The 22,531-nt window shown below is 39.3% G+C and overlaps 1 protein-coding gene across 1 annotated transcript in view; it reads left to right on the top strand.

The window, feature by feature from the left end:
* ephb1 (EPH receptor B1) overlaps positions 1 to 22,531 on the top strand; it is a 134,916-nt gene that overhangs the window by 100,826 nt on the left and 11,559 nt on the right. The window contains exons 5-9 of the mRNA XM_002935075.4: positions 6,921 to 7,256; positions 11,443 to 11,567; positions 13,006 to 13,168; positions 19,218 to 19,326; positions 20,910 to 20,974. Of these exons, the coding sequence (XP_002935121.2) occupies positions 6,921 to 7,256; positions 11,443 to 11,567; positions 13,006 to 13,168; positions 19,218 to 19,326; positions 20,910 to 20,974 (798 nt within the window). The remainder of the gene's footprint in view (positions 1 to 6,920; positions 7,257 to 11,442; positions 11,568 to 13,005; positions 13,169 to 19,217; positions 19,327 to 20,909; positions 20,975 to 22,531) is intronic.

The following is a 22,531-nucleotide window of genomic DNA, read 5'->3' on the forward strand; positions in this document are numbered from 1 at the left end:
AGTATTTTCAATATATAACAGAACACTGATTTCAATGGGGGGGGGGGGGGGTTTGAGGCATTGCATTGAGAGACAATAGGGGAATGACCTTATCTGTCCCCTGCAGTGCTCTGCAAGATATGCATAATATGCCAACCGCCAACCCTTCATTCCAAGTGCCCTGGCTGTGCTGCCCACACACTGGGAGCCCACTGTGTGATGGAGCTGATTTATTCCAATGAGTTACTGCATTATGTATTTGGTTGGCTGGGCCAAGCAGAACCTCTGTAGCTGCAAAGGATATTGTACATTGATGAAAGCTGAGCATCAGAGCACTTGTGATTCATGGCATTGAGCAGCACATTACAGAATCCTGGCCAGCGGTGCCAGGTAGAATAATGCATTAAGTGCAGGACAGGGCGGAATGTTTAGGCCAGTACATTGCAGGGTGCCAGTTATTAGTTAGCAACTGGCAGCTCAGAATGTAGCCATGCTTACTGCTGTTCCCATGTAGGGAAAGCAGCGAGTCTTTTACAATGAAACACATTTATTATCTTCACGAATGCTCCCCCTGACCTCGTTCCACAACATCATGCAATTATCAGAGAGAAGGATTTACAAATTTGCCGTCTCGCCTCGCACTACCTCCACCCCTTCAGTTTCCATCCCGAAAGGTTACGCTACTGCTTTCATGTAATATTAACAATATTATTATTACTCGGGGAGGTGGAGGAGCACATTTCAGCTTAACCCCGATGGCACTGAAAAGGCCACAGAAGTTTTAATGAGAACATAAGCAAAGAATGCCTTATACCTGCCACAGAAGCACCTAATGTCTGGCAGTAAAGATGAGCTCTAAGGCAGTTAGGGTGGATATATTCCTGGTTTTTCCATGTCTCTGATTTTACACAAACATCAACACAAGCCTCGACCATTATAGGGGGGATGCCAGCTGTACTGGGATTTACATGTATTTTGCCCAAGTTGATCAGCACATTTTACCAGATGTAAAGTGGATCCAGATATGGAAAATCAGGAAAGGGTATACCCCTGGTACAGGTATGGGACCTGTTATCCACAATGGTCGGGACCTGGGGTTTCCTGATAAGGGATGTTTCTGTAATTTGCAACTTCATATCTAACCTCTACTAAAAATAATTTAAATATTAATCAAACCCAATAGGACTGTTTTGCATCCAATGAGGATTAATTAGATCTTAGTTGGGATCAAGTACAAGGTATTGTTACAAAAAAAAGAAATCATTTTTAAAAATGTAATTATTTGATTAAAATGGGTGATGGCTTTTAAATAATTTGGAGCTTTCTGAATAACAGATTTTTTGCTTTCAGGATCCCATACCGGTACAGCCATGAACCTCCATTGTCAAAGGATAATTTGACTATGTGGCCATATAGTTGACTCCATATATATATAACACATGCATAACCGATCTACTCATTGTGCTTAAGGGCCAGTTACTTAGGTACTTAGATCAAAGGAGCCCTTTCCCCAGGGCTTGCTATTAAATGCTTGTGCTTATGACTGGAGTCATGGAAAGTCTCAGTTTGTTCAATACCAAAAACATAATAATTATTTAATGCTAGGATGGTCCAATTGCCTGGTATGTAGGTAGCTTTATTTTAACTCTAAAATCATTAAGAGTAACCATCGAACCTTCAGGGACTAGTTGACAAAACCTGATCTAGCAACAGCAGAAAGAGTGTAGAAGAATAAAATGAGCTGTTAAAGCTGTTTCACCAGGTGAAATGAATATAAATGCCACAATTTGGGCAAAATTGCTTCAGCACAGTAATCTATAGCAACCGATCAGCAGCTAGCTTTGAGAGAACTTCAACTGTTTTTTTTGGCTGCTATGTGTTACTGTATTGGAGCTAATCAGCACATTAGCTAATATGCCTGCTGTCCTTGGTGCTGAACATATTCAAAAATACACTTGCTAATATGAAATATACAAACCTAAACAGACACATTCTCTGTATGGAATTCACAAAATAGCTGCAGTAGTTCCTTGCTTAATTTAAGAAGCAACTAATCTTGTGTTAGGCAAGGCTTTTAGAACCTTGCCTAACGCATTAAGATCAGTTGCTTCCTAAATTAAGCACAATAGCACCTCCTCCCAGATCAGGAGGAGACTGGTAGGTAAATACATGGTCATGTGAAAATAGGTTCAGGAACAGAAGGTCAGCATGGTCTTGAAAATAGTAAGATTGGGGCAAGCAGCATGTACGACATGGGTTGAGAGCTGTCATGGGCATAAAGCAAGGGCAGGTAGGAATATAAAGGGAAAACCCCCATAGATGTGTGAACTCACCAGTGGCAATGTTGGATTTGGGTGCCAAGCCCAAAATCTACAGCCACAGGGAGTGGATTAAACCCTAACACAGCAAAGTGATCTCACAGACACCTGTGACTATACAAGTTATATAACCCCAGTAACTACCCGAGTAACTACTGATGCAGCTATCAATTCATAGCAACATTACAGAGGGCCAGGCAGAAAGGGAATGTAGTTCCTTTGAACAATAAATACTAACCATTTTATAAGCATCCAAATTCCTCCTTTGCCTGCATTGCACTCCAGTCAGTGTCCTCATTCATCACAAGGAATTGCCCTGTTGGCTCCACTAGCAGCTTCTTTCCCCATAAACATCAACAATAATGGTGTTAGCCTTGTCTGAGGTTGTATAATGTCCTTTCAGTGCTTGATAAATAATAAACAGGCATGGTATATCTCCTCCACTGACTTTGCAATTTACTTTGCGTGAAATGAAAACGCAGTAAAAAAGCTTTATTTTTTACAAGAACCTAGTTGGAGAAGTACAGAAAGTATGAGAAATGGCTGCAATCCACCAGGCATCAAAACTTTAGGTGAGGGCTTTTAGATTTGTATATATATTTGTGTGTGTGTATTTCCCCCGCGCATTCCTTCTCCCTGATAACAAGCTGCTCAGGGCGGTTACTGTTATGCGATCAATCAAATTAGCCTGATCTCTCTGTAAGTCCTTCATAAATTTAACTATTCTCAATAAAGTGGCCTGACAGTGTTCCAGCGTGATGTGCTGATTATAGGCACGCCGCACACACAAACACCCAATAAAAGTGTAACCACAATTTATGGCCTTGTTCTTTGCAGTTATTGATCTTGATTTGAGAAGCTTCCTCAAAACCCATCTCCTCAGACTAACTGACTTACGGGCTTCCCACCACTTTGCTTGTGGAAGTTTTTACTTTGGGTAATAAATATTGTACTGGTGAACCTTTGAGACTTCTATTTCAGCTGTCTCAGCTCCCCCATCCTCCATCTATCTTATGTGCTGCTCAGGAGCCCAGTGTTCCTAGTGAAACCCCCGAGGGCAAGTTCTGCAGAACACTTGTGTGGGTATATTCCATGCTGAATTCTACAGGATAGGTGGGAACTTTAAAAATAAAAATGTAATTCTCTTGACAAATGTGCCAAAAACTGTAGACATTCAAATTAATGTCAAACTCCACTTTCTTTATAATGCCAGGTTTAGTAAGTAGGTGGGTAAGTAAGTTGTATATTGAGAGAGCCCTGTATGAAGGGTAATAAAGGCTTTTCTGTAAATTAAGAACATTATATTAGAAATCCCCAAGCAGATAGACTTTAGACAGAGCACGTTGCTACACATTAGGGGTCATTTACTACATGCAGAGCAAGGGTGCAATCTGCCATGTTTTCTGTGCCGTGCCGTGCCATGCCCTGCGTGAAGCATTGCCCAGAGACCTGCACCCCCCCCTCCCAAGGCCTGTACTTACAATCTGTGGATTCTGGCAAATTCCAGTGGGGCTGCTGTAAGATGCCATAAACAGTCACTATTTAGTGGGCTGGTAGGGGCTATTTGGGCTTCTGTGTACTTGAAATGCCAGGGCCTATTTTGAATCCCAGTCCAGGTCTGCATCCAAGAGGAACGCCTAGTACCTCACCTTGCCAGCCCCTCATGAATACAGTGCTGCACTGTATATATGGATATACAGTGCAGCACTGTATTCATGAGGGGCTGGCAATGGGAAGTACCTAGGTGTTCCTCTTCCCACCCCCTACCTATCCCCTAAATTGCATGTAAAAGGAGCCCAGTACGTGCCATCTTCTTTGTGGCATTCAGTAATGACAGGAAATGCCTTGTGCCCTCTGGTATTGTCCTCTGCCAGATTTTCTTTGCTGGTCAAGGTGCAGATTGCAGCCAGACGACCGGTATGAGTACTATGGTGCCTAAGTAAATGACCAGGTAATTACTATAAGCACTCATTATACTTCATTTACTAGGTGCGGTATAAGTACTATGGTGTCTATGAAAAATAGCAGATAATTACTAAAAGTCAGTGCTTCTTCTACTTCATTTACTGGGTGCACGTCCTTGTAGACCTTGCCACCAACAAAATAACAATACTCCACAAATTTTATTAAAAAAAGGAGCATTTATTGAACAAATGGCTCAGGCCATTGCAGCCAGCAACATTTCAGGCCTACCTTGGCCTTTTATCAAGCTGGCTATTATCAAGGCAACGTAAATAACCTTTGCTAATGTAGTATCTCCAAGAATTTATTGTAGTGAGTGCCATTGGGTCTTTGTGAGATTGTGTGTGCATATTACTTCACGTGTTAGACAATGTGCATGTACATAAAACAATCATTGGGTCCAACATATGTGGACAACTTGGATAAAGGTTAGGAAACACTGCTGCAAGGGTACAGCAATTATGGTGATTCCATTCTTAGTGCACTATGGGGGTAATTAAAGGCACTGTGTTTGCTTCCCTATAAGCCCTTGTTTATTAGTTAAAACCTGGATGTTCAACAGTGTAGAAGCACCTTTTTTCAATATACTTTGCACTCTTCTTGTTCTCATGCTCCCTTTACTCTGACATTTATCCCTGTGTCTAAATCTTGACCCATGTTTAGACTTTACATTTAAACTGTAAAAAAAAATTGAATTTTCATTTAACACATAAATGATGTTTTTCTTCAGTGATGAGATTTTGGTCTAATCTTTCAGATATTAAAGCAAAAAATAGGCAAGGCTGACCTCAAATCCTTGAGCTTTATAGACAATCAGTTAGTTAAGTCCAGTTTAGCCTGTGGCTGTGTGACTTCCACCAGTCTCATCTCGCAGTACGAGGGGTTTCTGGGCGAAGAGCATACGGCTTGGTTGCAGGAAGGATGCCAGTGGAAGAAATACAGATAACAAGTTCTCTCAAGGGAAAAGAAAGAAATATAAAAAGATAACGTGCACGGCCTCTCAAATGGCAGGGATGCGGCTCTGTAGTACTTGGTAACTGTGGAAACAGATTCAAGAGTCGCTTACAAAGTGTCTGTCATAACGTGATTAAGTGACATGGTACTCGAATGGCATAAGTCTGTTAACCCTTGCTGATCTCTAGTAGTCAGGGTCACCTTGAAACATGCACAGATGTACATTCTTGTGAGTGTATGTGGTTCTCTTTGTTTTCTGTTGTGTTGTTATTATTGTTGATATGCACCACTTATTATGGTAGTTGGAATCGCCCTAAGCAGTCCCCTCATCTCCAACATTGTGCATTTACATTAGCACTTTACATGCCCATTTTAGCAGCATTCAGTAGGTATTGTCCATATAACGTAATCACATTACATTCAAATATTATGATTTTTTCATGTATATACTCTATGACTGCACAGCATGGCTATATAGCTGCCTGATAATCTAATGCCCCTATTCCAGGGACATTAAACCCTCCAGCTGTTGTGAATTTCCAACTTCCATGAGAAGAAGCCTTCACATCTTCTAGTTCCAGTAAATAGCTGTCCTATAAATATATATATATACTCCAAGTATAATACCCATATAATAGCCAGTGACTATGTGGAGTACTCGTGCAATTTGAAGGAAACACTGTTGAACAGTGTGGGGATACATCAGCAATCGTGGGAAGGAAACCATAGCCTTTTAAAATGTCCTATAGACGAAAGCTCACCAACGTAGCTCCTTATCACATAACCATCATCCTATAGGTTATTCTGCGCATATGGAGATTCTTATTTCCAGGATTATTCCCAGGATCCATTTTTCATATAGAAACACACTGAGTATTCAGTTAAGCCATGAAAGATAAATATTTCATAAGAAAAAAAGCCAGGAAGGAGTAAGAAAGTTCATAGTTTGGCTTAAGAGGAAATGGGGTTTTATGATCACACTTTCTCTTTAATGAAAGATGTGTCAGGATCCAACAAAATGGATTATTGTTTCTTTTTCAATAGTGGCAAGGCTGGCAACTAGTCTTGTCCTTTCATGACTGTTAATCACTTACAGGAAATGCCCTGTCTCTTAGATTGTAATATAACCGCTTTCCATTATTCTTTTCCCTCTTAGTATATATATATATATATATAATAAAGAAAGCCCTCAATATTACAGGCATAATTACAACAGAACCAACTGTTGCTAGTGCAACCAAAGGAGTACTTAGCAAGGGGTGGGGTGCTTACGAAGGTGCTGGTTTAATATCTCAGATCATCTTGTGCATGGTTTGGGGATAGGCTGGTTATGATAAGCAATAAACCACCCAGAAACTTCTAGTAACACCATAGCCCTCTTTTAAAATTCCCTTTCTTTTCTTCACTTCTCCCTGCTCTGTATTAGCCTCATGTTCTGAGATGGAGAGGAAGTTAAAAAGGAATTTAAACATAATTTCATAATCAAACATGGGAATAAACAACCAGAAGCCATTGTGTAGCAAAGCCATATTCTAAGGGACTGTACAAAAAAAAGTAGCTTCAATTCCATATGTGCATATTTTGGCATTATATAGTTTATTTTTTGGATTGTTTTTCTGGAACTTGCTATAAAATCTTTAAGTTTTTGTCTCCCCCCACGTTTAAGACAAATTGCTGGTTTCACAGCTCTTTCCTTTTTGCCTTTAGGTGTTCCCTCTGGTCCCCGCAATGTGATCTCCATAGTCAATGAGACAGCCATCACTTTAGAGTGGCACCCTCCGCGCGAAACAGGAGGAAGAGATGATGTCACCTACAACATTATCTGCAAGAAGTGCCAGTCTGATCGGCGCGGCTGTTCTCGCTGCGATGACAACGTTGAGTTTGTTCCACGTCAGATGGGTTTGACTGATACGCGAGTCTTTATCAGCAATTTGTGGGCTCACACTCCCTACACCTTTGAAATCCAGGCAATCAATGGAGTGACAAACAAAAGCCCTTTTCCTCCCCAGCATGTATCCGTTAATATTACTACTAACCAAGCAGGTGAGTTTTCTTTAGAGCAAAGTAAAGATCAAAATTAAAAAAGGACCCTCTGAAATATAGTAGTATTTTTCACAGCATGTTATTTCTGTATTTGGTTCGGTCTGTCTTTAGTGGTTGTGGATGGATATAGTTGGGCTTCATTGGTTCTATTCATACTGTGTAAAAAGTGGAGTGAAGCATTACCGGGGACGTTGCCCAGGACAACCAATCAGCAATTAATTTTCAACATTTAGAAAACCAAAGCAAAGCATCTGGTTGACTGCTATGAGCAACATCACCGATAATGTTTTAGTACACTGTTTCTTATGCCTCACAAGGCCTCATGTACAATACCCCATGCAGTGGGCAAAGTGTAAGCAAAAAGGCTACAATCAGCCACATAAACAGAAGCTTTTCATTGACAAAAGCTTCCTGTTGGCCAGGACAGCCCTTGTTCATGTAACTCCATTACCCCCTTTATAGTAAGATCTAATATGAAACATCTTGTCGCATTGGGATGCAGTCCCTTCCTTTCAGTCTGATGATTTTGCAAACTATCATTATGGTCAACTCCTCCATTCCCTATATTCCACACTCCTTCCTTTCTCTATCATTCGTCGTCTCTTCACTCATGCATTCATTCCAACATTCATCCACATTATCCTAAACTGTGTCTTTTGCCCATATTTCGGTTTGTCACATACATAACTAGTTTCAATATCCATTAATGTACAGGCGTCCATCATGCCTGTTTCAGCCGTCTTGGCACAGCCATAGATCTGCATTTACTTTGAAGTCATACAAACTGATTGTTCATTCCGAACCCATTTATTTATTGAACGCCTATGCTTCTCTGTCATCTAATTCACCTTGTATTGCCTATTCTTCTTCTAACCGTGCTTAACGACTCAGCCTGCTCATACTTAAAACAAATCAGATTTATGAAGGCCCTTTAATTAAAACATTGATTTTTTTAAAACTCATTTCTGTTTTTTTAACTCAATTTGAAGATAGGTAATTAGTTAGGACGTTTCCTAGACCCTTTCCCCGTTTATTTAAAAATCAGAAGCATTCACCAGAACACATGTGAAACACAAATGTATATAAACCCACCAAAAGTCCATCTAGAAGAGCCTTTCTTTATACCCAGACTTTCCCACATTTTGTTTAAGCAGCAGATGGGACTTGGAAGCAGACACGTGTACACAGTGGGCCAGAAGCTTAGTAGGCCACAGGAGTAGCACATTACCTGTTCCAGACAGGGCAAAGTCATGTCTGTGGGACTTTACCCTATTAGGTGTGATAACCATATTCAGTCAGTACTAGCACCCAGCCCCATGAAAAAGATATCCCATGCATAAGCCGGTTTCAAAGGCATGACCCAGTGGGGTGCTAGCATGGGGAAAAGAGTAGAGTCTATATTTTCATATCAATGTTTATAATAGCCATGGGGTTTATAAGGTGTAAACATATACATGAACCATGGTTGTTCTTGCTGTGATTGCCATGCAGTATATCATAATATTGCATATAGACCATAGCGGGAATCTATCACTGATGCCAACATACAGCGCCTCCTGGATTCCTGCTACATTATCCATGCTAATCATGCAACAGTGCCAGAGCTATGAAGCCTGCAATTAACAAAACAGCAATCAAGTTAAGTGCTTAATTTCAGGAAATTAACATCCTCCTCCAAAAGGATGGGAATAGAAAACAAAAAAGGCGGATTAGAGAAGCGCTGGGTAAACAGAAGAACCGTCAGCTTTCTGCCTTCTGTGTGTACTTGAGATAGAGGCTCGGCATCAGGGAGGTAAACAGAGCTGACCTCAAAAAATGAAGCATTATGCAAAGCAGGGTGGAATAGGATGCGGGAGGATAGAAGAGGATTCTTTTGGCTAGTGGGGAAGAGTCAGTTAGCTTGTTTAAGTGCAGATTAACAGCCCATAATGTTTCACCCAAAATGAAGTAGATAAACTGCTTTCTTATCAAATAAAAAAAAAAAAAGATATAGAAAAATGGAAATCTTCTGTTTATGTTCCTGGCAAACAGCAAGGCCCAAATACTGATTGGATTGTTTCTTTTCTACATCAATATCATTGCCAGCTCTACCTAATTCCCAGAGAGAATCTTTATTTTTCATTGTCTTGAAATGTTCCAGGTCTTTAGAACTAAACAGTGTTTCACTGCGTCCTAAAATAAATTCTCACTGTCGGCCTTCAGTTTTTATTAATGCACTGCTTAAAATAACGTGGAACTAATAGAGTTAACCATTTGTTATTTATGGATTGATGGGAGCATAAAGCCTGGGCTGATACCCCAGCCACTGGAATGACTGGGCAATATTTACATCATCATAGTTACCAGGTATTAAAGAGTTTATGATGGTTAAAAGATTTGGTTATTAATAGAGAGATAAATGAAGGTTGTTGCACTGGCTGATAAAAGGGTACATGTTGACCTTTGACAAGAAAGTTCCCCGTTTGGTGATGTATAATTACAATGTATAGGCTGGGTATTAAAGGAGGTCCAAATCATTAGGGAAAGTCACTGGTCTGTGAACTAATGTTGGCAAATGGGAATCTGAAAGGGCAGGTATCTATAATATGTGAAATAGGTACATCAGCTTTAGCTGTGTCGCTTACAATAGGTCACCAATGAGCACATGATAGAGTAGAACCATTAGGAAGGAGCATCCTGTGCATCACTGGAGCAGAAATGGAAAAGCACAAGTAAAGTTTGAAATATAAACTGCATATGACACCATCGTTCAGGAGAGGAATTTATCATGGAATGAAGATCCTAAAGAGCAGAAAAGCAGCAGAATCCATAAAGGACAAGCAAACCAATTTTGGTTCATTTGTTGGAGATGTTGAGATAATAAGGTCAAGCCAAGGCCAGTTAGGGCCATGGAAGGAGAAACGGAATTATCAGTGTGTTTGTGTTTATTTTTGGAGATGGAATGATACAATCAATCAAACAAAATGTAAATAAGGTGGAAATGGATACCTCTGTTATGTGATGAGTGTGTGTGTGTAGCAAACACAGATGAGCTTGTGGGGACATGGTCTGGCATCTATTAACTGTGACATGACAAAGGGCTATGAACCCAACATTATGGCAGAAGGTAGAGTGATGGCACAAAGCATATAAAGCCAATCTGTGGGGACAGCTTACACAAAACAATGCCTTTGAAAAGGGTTCACATTTGTCTACTTTGTGGACACATTCTCTATTATTTCTATAATGGAGTTGGTGAGGAAACACCCCACCATACTGTGATATGGATTCCCCTTCCTTCTGCCTTTCCAACCAGATGGCAGCCCAGCTGAAGCATCTTTGGCAGAGAAGGGGGGATTTCTCATTCTTCATCCATCACTAATTATAGGGTGAATACTTTATTTGTCAGTGTTGTTTATCTTCATGTCATTTGTATTAAACTAACAGTAAAAATCCAAGGGCATAGTTTATTTGTCCCACAGAGCATTCTTTTTCTGCAGGACAGATGTGAATGAGAGAACATTTCCTAGCTTTACAATTGTTGGAGCAATATAAATAAAGGATAATTATAATAGTTGTGTCCCATAGTAGGAGAAGCTCAGGGCAAAACAGACTTTGTGGGGCTCCATTGTTTATATTATAATTGGTCGAACCAATGGCCCTTCAGCTATTGTAAGTTGAGCTCCCAGCACCCCCACATTTTGCTCTAGGGCCCTATGAGTTGTACTTCAGTAAAACTAAATGATGCAGCCATGTATGTTGGGCAGAAGTGTATTTAAAGTGTTAATGTCACCATCTTACTCAGCTGCTGCCATCTTGCCCTTCTGTCTCCTATCATGCCCTGTTGTGCCTGCTCATCACTCTTAATGCCCACAACTGCAGCAGAGCTCTGCTATTGGTCAGATCCAGGACAGCCACCACTATTTGCACCCCTTAAAGTCAGCTCTGCATAGGGTGTTGTACAGTATATACACAGTACATAAACACTGATTCATGATAACACTGTTCTCTGGCAAATGGTTGGAATGGACCCTGCTATTATTATGGTAGATTTACCCATCTCTCCATACATAGGAGTTCACATGTATGTCGGCAGCATATCATTCATCAAATCCAATGCTGCATAATATTGGGGTGAATGTTACTGAAGAGTTCTGTGTGCAAATCCTATAACATGTTGACAGTTCCTTTATTTGGCCTCTTGCAGCTCCTTCTTCTGTACCCATAATGCACCAAGTCAAAGCCACCATGAAGAGCATCACATTATCCTGGCCTCAACCAGAACAACCCAATGGGATCATCCTGGATTATGAGATTCGATACTATGAGAAGGTAAGGCAAGTAGCATTGAGTTAAATGAGCGAATTGGATTAGGAGTCTCTTTAGAAAAGCTGTTCAAGGAGACAAGAAGGTTTGTGGCCAGACAGCCATTGAATAATGGAGGCTGAGCCAGCAACAACTCCATATACTGTATGTTAGAGAAAATGAACTTTGTCTTCATCTTGTAATATTGCAGTTATAGCAAAGAAACTAAAGTGAAGTTATGGTGGCCCTTAAAATTAGCTTCTTAATAAATTCTCTCTCTAGAAATCTAAATAAACTACAGTAAGCATCATGGCTGCCTGCACATTCATCAGGAAAGCAGGCCTAAGAGCATATTTTACGGCTAATAAACCAAAAATGAAATCTTGCTAATGCCGGCTGGAACTTGATGCTGTGCATATTAGTGATACTCTAAGTGAATATTTATGTGTTTATGCGCCGGCTTCTTTTGACTTCTTCTGTGAAAATTGCTTCTTGAGTAGAGATGAACAGCAGCTTAATTAGCGAGTTTTCCAATGATCTTCTATATTATTGGCTGTATTAATGACTATTGGTAATAATATCATTTGTGCACGGTAATAAAAAATCACTCCCCTTCAGTATCATTGACATATCTAATAACCATCAGCCCTGCCATATTCATAGAGACTCTAGTGCTAAGTACTGACAAGTTCTGTTTCTGTAGCAGAGAGTGAGAGAGAGAGTGGTTCTGATTATGTGATGTTCAGGAATGAAGGGTCTTACAGCTATACTTTATCACATATAAAATAATGCTCATATAAGACAAAAGGCCAAATAAAGGGATGAGAATAGAATATTTGAACGTAAATATATTTGCTTCTGTTACCACTCATTTTATTATGAAGTCGCAAACACCAGGCCCAACTAATTATGCCATTATCTCAACCACCTTCTCTCTGATCCCATGCATTATTCATGTTCCTAATTTAAAATACAGCGTTGAATGAAACACGTTTTTTTCTATGAGTTTTTCCCCTATGACCTTCTTGATTTCCCTTCACTCATAATGTAAATTTAAACTATTACAACACAACAGTCAATATGGAGGGTCTTGCATCAGATTATCAGCATTCAGCTATCTCCTGGGTCAATATTTGTCTGACGTCCTATTGATAAACATTGTCTAAGCATCACAGTATAAATAAGTGGATAAATAATAACTGACTGACTATTAGCATGTAGATTACCAATAGATTAAATGCAAGTTAAAGAGATACTGTTATCACATCACGCATTTGAGGATAAGGTTTAATATATTTATAAACTCATGTGTTTACTTTGCCTTTGCTTTGTACCTATTTCCCCTTCATTTGTGTATAGGACACAGGCATTGCAGGCAGCGGTGTAGTAAATGCTACTTTTAGATGATGGATATCATTCTGCTACAGACAAGGCTATTCATTGTTATCCACTTTGTTATTGCCAGGATCACCACGAATTTAACTCTTCTCTAGCCAGAAGCCAAACCAACACAGCAAGTATAGAAGGCCTGAGACCGGGAGTGGTTTATGTGGTGCAGGTCCGAGCTCGCACAGTCGCCGGCTACGGAAAGTTTAGTAGCAAAATGTGCTTCCAGACACTGACGGCTGGTAAGTGAGAGGTTTATGGATTAAATGATATAATTAATGTATAGGGTATAAAGTGACTATAGTTAATATATATATAAATTGACAATAATTATATATGACCAATATATGATATGATATCCAAAATATGTCCTGTATTAAACCATAGCTCAATTTCTTCTCTGACCTGTCCATTTCTGACCTCACTGAAGGGCCCCACGGGACAAAAAGTCCAGGAGAGAGTCAAGCCATTGCAATAAATAGATATTTATTCAACATGCCTATTGCTACAATTCATGAGAACATAGATCCTTCTTTCTTGAGTACAAGTGCAATGGATATAAAAATTACCCTATTTATTATATTTTTCCCAATAACCAATCAATGCAAGGCAATACTTTCTAGTTGCAGATGGTTTGTAGGGCAGTGCATCTCATACAGAAATATCCCTTAGGACATGTTGTGTTGGCTTTCTGCAGTGCAGCCTGAAGAACAATAGCATTTATTGGAGATTCCCTGATAGCATGAGATAATGAGAGATTCTGCACTATTTTTCTCTGGGGAATTCTTCACTATAACAAGATAGAAAGAGGGAGAGCTAATGACCAAACCAGTAACAATTGTGCAGAGATGCAGTGCTTTATACTGTATTTGTTCACTGGTACACACATTTATCCACTTTCTTTGGTCTCCCTTATACAGAATAAATGCTGGCTCTAGACATACGGGAGCCAAAGTTATTTAAGTTTTTCCTGCTTGGATATTCAGGTCCAGTACATCTCTGTTTAGCTAATTAGGGTGGATATCTCATGTAAGCAAAAGCTTCTGCCGACCTGGCTAATAGTACAGTCTGAGATGTCAAGTAGCCCCATGTCATTAGGGTTATAATGACACTCTCCAGTAATTTGTGAAAACTAATTTCTTGTTAGGCTTAATAAGGCTTTTAGAAAAATGGAGGACTGGATCATTATGATCCTAATGACGTGGGGTTACTTGACAGAGCCAGTCAGTGGTCATTTACAGCTAAGCTGTGCTATGAGAGTCTCCACATTATGTCTCAGTCCTTCCCTTAAGGTGATTATACACATGCAGATTTTAGCTGCCTATCTGCCCATGTATGGGGCCCACCAATGGGCCTACCCGACCAATATCTGGCCAAAAATCAGCCAGTGCATTGCCTATATAATATGTGCTTTTTTCCTCACCACAAGGTGCCCTCTGATGTTGGGTGCCCAGGGCAAATGCACTTCCTGCTCTACCCTTTCTACTCCTCCTGCAGCCCTTTGCAGGAATGTCAATTGATTACTTCTAATTTGCATTTGTATTGTACACCCTCCACTAAACATTTTTGTACTATAAGGGGCAGACTTATTATGTTGTATAAAAAAGCGCAACAAAAATTCGCAACACATCGCCAGGTTTCTCTGCATAAAAAACAGAGTAAAATTGTCATCTTTTTTTAATGCACTTTTTTCTTCCGCTGGAACTTATGTAAAATAAAGGCATAAAATCTGACATTCGGAGGGCGAACTTCTCCATTTACGTTACACAGCTTTTTACACCATTTTTTTGGCGAATTTTACACAGCACAGTAAATAGGCCCCTAAGTGTACTGGTTTAATGGGAACTGTTGGAGGGTATATACCAGATTGGAGATTTATGGTGTATTATTACGCCCATTGCAGACGCTGTTTTACATACACTTGAAGATCCCTTCATTTACCATGGACACCAAACGAGTGGAAAGATGGCTTGTCGATATGGCCACCTATGTACTGGGCTACATTGGGCTGATCTGATCATTTGGCCCCTGGACAATTTTTGGTCAGATATCTATATATGTCAGGGAGGGACCAGATAAGCTGCCAAGAAGGGGTTGAATTGGCAGCTGAAATCTGCCCGTGTATGGCCAGCTTTACAATTGAATAAAATTAAAGTCTAGAAAAGGCGCAACACTTTACTTTTGTTAATCATATCCCTTTAAGCTTGTAGCTTGTAGACGAGTAAAACACAAAGTGCCCAAAATTATCTTCCCAGAAAATCTCATTTACTCAGCTGCTCTTGTAAACAAGGCCTAGGGCCGACATATTTCAACCTGTAAGAAAAATCTCTTGGCGGAAAACCTAGCATCGGGCCTGGAACTTATTAGAAGCTTTACATCTCACGGAATGACATATGGATGGAAGAGTTTCCAATTGAACTAAAACGATTTCTCAGCACTTAATGCATTTGCTAAAGTGTGATAGCCATCTCCATTGTTAGCAGCTGTCAACAACCAATAATTAACGGCGAGGTTCACAGCTTCCGACCGTAGAGAAAATGAACAGGCCATGATTAACATATCCTTGCCTGCACACAGGTGGGCCACTGAAAGGAACATCAGCCGCAAAGTTTCTGTTAAATGAACTCATTTGTTGTTGTAACATCTGCAGCTCGATAGGGAAACATTTCCTACATTGTGACAAAACTGAATAATCAGATGAGGGAAACACAAATCCTTTGCACCTGATCACTAATGGGCCACCAGCTTAGTCATTGCTATAAGCAGCACAGGCGAATGCGCAGGATTCCTGTATCCATACATGTATAACTACCAAGCGCTGTTGTAACATTGTGAGGGTCGCTTAGAAACACAGCCACAAGTGGAGTGGAGTTCCCTCCACAATGAATACTTAACCTACAGAATATATATATCAATAAATATTTCCCTTTTACAAGTTTCCCTTGATCCAGCATTTTGTGTTGGTCTGTGAATGCTGTAGCTACCGCCATTGTTAACATGGTGGTAAATTCGGGGTTCCCATATTGGGTTCTGTCAATAGCGAACCTGCACCAAAACCAGAATCACATACTATTGCAACATGGAAGTGTTGCAACTGGTTCCCGATTTATGGAAATGCATACGAACATACAATTATGTTGGAATTCTGAGGGGAAGCTGCATTATGGGTAAAAGAACACATTTATGTGTAGCAGTGAGATTCATTTATTAATGTGACACAATGCGCAAAGTAGTGCTAATGTGCTTTAATGTTGCAAAAGAAAAATGACTACTCTTCTAACTCTAATCTACAGACAATGGCATTGTTCTTGCCAATACATTTGCTGGCTGCAGTACCATCTCTCAGTTGTCGGTACAGGTATGGGATCAGTTATCTGGAAACCCCTTATCCAGAAAATTCCAAATTACAGAACACCATCTCCCATAGACTCCATTTTAATCAAATAATTCACATTTTTAGAAATGATTCCCTTTTTCTCTGTAATAATAAACCAGTACATTGTACTTGATCCCAACTAAGGTAAAATGAATCCTTATTAGAGGCAAAACAATCCTATTGAGTTTAATAGACTTAAGATATGGAGATCCAAATTACGGATCCCTTAAACTGATAACCCCAGGTCCTGAGCATTCTGGATAACAGGTCCCATAACTATATAAGATCTATACTGGATCCTATGGGTGAGTCTCCCATCTCCTCAGTATAACACAGTCCTTTCGCCTGTCTCCCATACTTTAGCCTCTGTGCTGCTGTTGTTCTTCATCGTTGTCCTTGAACTGCTTCTTGTGAATTGATCATTTTTCTTAAACGCTCCCAAAAAAAGAAAGGAGAAAAAAAAACAATCTTCCCCTAGATCAAACCTGGCTCTGGCCCCGCACTGGATGATTGAAGTGTTTTATTATTTCTCTGCAGGATGAACGTTTAGGAACATTACATTTTCTTACCTTACACAGAGCTGTGTTCTTTACCCTTTAGCTGCCAGAGGTCAACTCCTAATTCATTTGCCAGGAGATGAACTGGCCATAGTGAAATCAGGAAATTAATGGTTTCATGCTCCCAGTCACCCTGAAAGCCCTTAATTCCATTTGGAGGTTTAAAAGAACCTTCTTCATAGTCATATAGTAGTATTATTCCTGGAGTGCAATATATTTGACCAATTCTATGCAGTGTATCAATTTCTTTGTTTTGCTTGGTATAATTAGCCTTCCTGTTCTGCTTCTTTCCATACTGAGACTGACTGTTTGTCAGGGGTCATTGACTTCCACAACCATAAAACAATTGAATGAAAATTGTATTGTTATTCTTTTTTTATGTAATGAGCATGCTCCTTTATGAACTGTAGGGCTCACTCAGATGCATATAATGGCATCACTGTTTGGAGCCTTTTATAAAACCCTGTCTATTCTGCATCCACCCTCACTGTGCTCAGCACCTAGGGCCAGACCTTTATCCCATCGCAAGGTGCAGTTATCTATCTACTGCAAGTACTCACCTTAATACTTGCAGCAGGGATGTAAGTAAATTATCACACACATATATATATATATATATATATATATATATATATACAGGAACACATATATATATATATATACAGGAACAAACAGAGCACACCCTATAAGAGTTCAAATGCCCAGGGTGCTGGCAAAAAAATAATAATTATACAGACAGTGAGCCGCACACACGGGGACTTTGCAAAAAACAACACGTTTATTTGGAAAAAAGGTCCAACGTTTCGAGCACCAACTGTGCTCTTCCTCAGGGACAAACCCTGAGGAAGAGCACAGTTGGTGCTCGAAACGTTGGACCTTTTTTCCAAATAAACGTGTTATTTTTTGCAAAGTCCCTGTGTGTGCGGCTCACTGTCTGTGTGTGTATATATATATATATATATGTATATATATATATATATATATGTATATATATAAAATAGTAATCATCCGTGGCCTGCACACCCTTCAATACTTTATCAAAAATAATGGTATTTAGATGTGATGTGATACACTATTGTTTTTTATCCTTGAGAAAGGTCCTAATGAGGACCGAAACGTCGGTTTTAAACAATATATTTTCAATAAATTTTTGATAAAGTATTGAAGGGTGTGCAGGCTACGGATGATTATTATTTTCTATATATACATTTTTTACAATTTACTTATAAAACTGCACTCAAAGCTCTTGCAAAATGGGGAAAAAATGGGTAATTTATTGAACCAATGTTTTGGTCTCAACAAATATCTTTCTCAACCTTAACCCAAAAGTTGGTTCAATAAAACATTTTTTTCACTTTGCAAGACCTGTGGGTGCAGCTATATATGATGCTATATAGTTTTTTTTTATTCTGGCACCCAGGCAATTTGCTTATACAAACAGAGTGCAAACTATATACTGTATACAAGAAGGGACTAAAAATGATATCCTTATTATATTATAATAGTTTTGCTACTGGTGCAGTGACATGTGTCATTTTGTATTTGTTCTAAAATGATTTCTTATCATTTAGAGCAGACCTTTGGTTATCACTAGAAGCTAAAATAACTTTTATCTGCCTTATTTGGCAAAGACATCTCTGGAAATAGTTTTTTGGGGGTTATAGGACTTATTTATTGTTGAACGTCCTTAACATTTGTGTAATGAAGGCAAAAGATCTTTTGATTCATCATGCCCTCTTGGGTCTTACTGTAAATATTAAAGAACCCTATTACTGGGCATGGCATTAAAGAATTATTTCAAACACCAGAACACTCTGATCTTTGAGAGAAAAAGCTAAAACTGTTCTTTGGTTGAGTCATTGAAAGGAATGATTTTTTAGCCAATGTCTAAATGACTACATTATGACAAAGTAACATGGGAAGTTGAGCTGAGTTCAACCCGTTCAAATACTATAAAGTGATTAAGACATGGATGAACAAAACCACCAACTTCACAGCATGAAAAGCATGTCCCTAAAATGACATTTATGTTGTTCCCTGGACCAACCTTAATTATACATACCCTCCTTCTCCAAAAGACATCCAACCATTTTTTGAACCTTACCGCATTTCTTACTGCCTCTCATGATAGGGAATTCCATTACCTGACTGTTCTTACATTAAAGACGATCCTGTGCTGATGGTGAAACCTCTCTTAATTAGTCTCACCCCGATATTATTGGATAGAGAGTTTTTATTTCATGCTCTACTAGACCTAACAGAATGACATTAACTATGCATTGCTTTAATACAGTTGTACTTGATACTGGAGGCACTGGGCTGTATACCTTACAAACTTGTGAAATTTCTTTATTTTAGAGGATTACAAATCAGAGCTGAGGGAGCAACTTCCTCTCATCGCAGGATCAGCTGCTGCAGGAGTGGTCTTCATTGTGTCTCTGGTGGCTATCTCCATAGTATGCAGCAGGTAAGTACATCACTCTTGTCATTGTTCATTTGGATTTTCCTTCTAAATAAATACAAAATAACATGGACTTTATTTGTTAGGCTTGTGTTAGTTAGTGAGGGTTTTGTTGCATTATATATCGTAGCCTTATAGTTGGGCAATACATTCCTTGTAGTTTTTCTATTCATTATCATTGCTAGCGTGTTTCCAAGGGGTAGGTACACCAAGAATTCTAAATACTGTGTAAAAAAAAACATTTTAAGCTACCCTTTCAAATGTTTACCATAGCAGAGACAAGGACCTTCTATTCTAGAAAAACAAATAGTATGATTTCCAACATCTAATGGGATAAATTTTAATTTATGTTTGCATTCAACTCCTGCACAATGTCTAAAAATGGAATTTTGTCAAATAAAAAAAGTATGTGGATTGGTCTTATTCTAAAGAGCAACTTGGTTTGGGTGCCCTGTCCCATGTGATGACTTTTATACAGAGGTGATCTCATAATTCTGAAAGCCTCCTAGAGAGACACCATTTGTATGTCTCAGCACTGTGACAGTTTTCCTCCTTTGGCACATTGTTAAACCTACTCATAGTAGGCAAGTTCCATTAGGCGCAACTCAAGGAAAAACACTTTACTTTGTGAGCCATTTGACATTTTTACAGCTGTCAGTTTTGACAGTTCACATTCAGGTTCTGCCTCCAGGGAAACCAATGGACCATCTTTTTATTGCTCTACCTAGTCCATGTGATGGAATGGCAATTAAAAAAAAGACAAAGAGAGATCCTTTTCCTAACCGCAAGTACAGTATACGATGTAGGGACATCTCTAAACATACTTATTAAAGCTAATAGCAAACCATCTTCTTGTAATGAGGAGCCCTCAGAAAAGAAGTTTCCTTCCACATCTTTGTGTGGGAGTGTCATTAAAATTGTATTGAGAGCAGTTGTCTGAGCACCCACCTCTGCTCTTTCAGAATCTCTGTAGTGGTGACCGAACCTGCCACCCTATTGACTGTGGTGTGGTGCATCCCAAATTATATGAACCAATTCAGAAAGAACATCTCCACAGATATAATATTTTGCCATAGGCATATCCATTATCCTGTGTTCCTTCTAAGCATCATTTATGGCCAAGAATTAACAGCCTTCTAATGTAAAAAGCTCATAAAACCTAAAATGCTTTTAAATAGGCTGCCGTGTAACTGAAATAAGGGCTTGTAGCCACTATCAGGCATATGCTCATTACATCTCACTCTTTGATTGGTTGGAGATTGATGACAAGATGATGTAATTTCTCTTATAGTCTAAGTGCTTCTGTATGTCTCGCTGACCTCTCATTTGAACTTCTCCATCTGCACCCTGTTGCCGCTACCTATAATGGATGGATTGACCCCAACGCTCATTATCTTTGTCATTTTCAATCAATCTGTTCTCATGAGCCGTTTCCCAAAAAGGCTTCATTGGTCTCTCTGTCAGCTGTTCTGAGATGGAGATGTCTGCCACCAGTCAAGTATCTTGTTAAAGGGTTGCAATGGAAAGAATGAAACTGGTTGAACCCTATTAGAGTTTTTTTTCTAAATGGAGATATTTTTGTGTTTTAGGAAAAGAACTTACAGCAAAGAAGCGGTTTACAGTGACAAACTGCAACACTACAGCACTGGCAGAGGTAAAGGAGAACCCTAAAAAGATCCCATTGTGCTTTTGATCTATGAAATCCTTCTATCCATGTTTAGAATTGATACATTGTATATGTTTGTATGTCTTTTTCACTGTTGTTTTACTTCCTTCTACTTCTTCCTCCAACTTATTGTATCCTACTTCTCTGTTTGCTTATGCTTATTGACATAACTTATTCCTGGCATATTAGATCTATTCTTTATATATATTATTATACATATGAGTGTAAACTTCTGTATCACTTTGTTTGATCTATGCCTCTTGTATTAGTTGTGTTTGTATGTTTAATGTGTACACGCATTTAATAAGTCAGGGCATTGTTTACAGACCACAATACCAAAAGGAAAATGTTTGTGGCCAATAGGGTTCTCTTGTTGTTGCAGTCTATTAAAAGGCCAAGTGAAACTGTACTGTCAGTTCAGTGCCTACAGTAATCTACAGATACAGCTTTTAGGATGTTCCATCAAGTGAAAATATAAATAATAGGCCAAAGGCTGCTTTGTGCCTGTTGGGTATATTGGCTGAGATAGCATGATAGATGGTTCTGATAATGCAACACAATCCTATATCCATATAAAGGCAGTTTTCTTTCTGTAAATGCTTCTATTTACCTTTGTCCCTACTCCTCTCTCTCCCCTCCTCCATTACTCCTTATCAGTCCCTGGTCCCCTTGTCCATTACTCAGAGGCTGCAGCTGCCTATCCTCACCTTAGCTGTGGCCTCCAATCGCAGGCCCTTGTCACATGTGATGAATCTTGATTTCTTGGTAGAGTTCTCCCTTCATTTATCTGCTAATAGGTTTCTTATGACAATAAATAATAGCTAGGCTGCAGGTTGTAGTCAGTGCTTTTCTGTCCCCAATCTGTCAGTCTCTGCCCGTGCCCCATATTCCCACAGCAGACTATAGATGAGGGCTGATGGGATAGGAGAAACAAAGACAAGCCAGCTGCGAGGCAAGTCACCAGCAAGGAAAAGGTGATACAGACTGACTTTCATGTTCGTCATTATATGTAAGCATAGATATATTCGCTGGGTTGGAGTTGCACTCTGTGACCAGTACTATGGCAATGTACTCAAATTTAGTTAGATATAGCAGTGTGTTTGACGATTTAATTAGAACAAGAAATCATCAGCCTATCAATGAACTACAATACCCAGAAGCCCACACCCTGTAGTGACCAAACCAAACAAACGTCCAGCCAGCAGCAGTGCATTCTGGAATGTATCCCTGTCCCTTTCAGTAGGAAAATTATTAAGAACACAAGCAATCTGGCTCAATATCAAAATCCCAGCGATTTCCAGGAAACGTAGATCAAAAAAAATGTGCTAAATTTAATTTCAAGCTTATTTCTTTTAAACAAAGTGCGAGTTATTGACAGTACAGAGAGAAGAACAATGTGAGAAGTAGGGAACAGGGTTTCTCTTACCTGGGGACACAGAGATACAGTAACTGTAGGGATAATGGAAAGATGATTTCATTATACACTGAAGATAAAGCAAGAGAAACCTATGTGCTGAGGGTGATGAACGGCAGAGAAAGGAGGTT

This window comes from Xenopus tropicalis, chromosome 5, assembly GCF_000004195.4.
Source record: "Xenopus tropicalis strain Nigerian chromosome 5, UCB_Xtro_10.0, whole genome shotgun sequence".
Lineage (NCBI taxonomy): Eukaryota > Metazoa > Chordata > Amphibia > Anura > Pipidae > Xenopus > Xenopus tropicalis.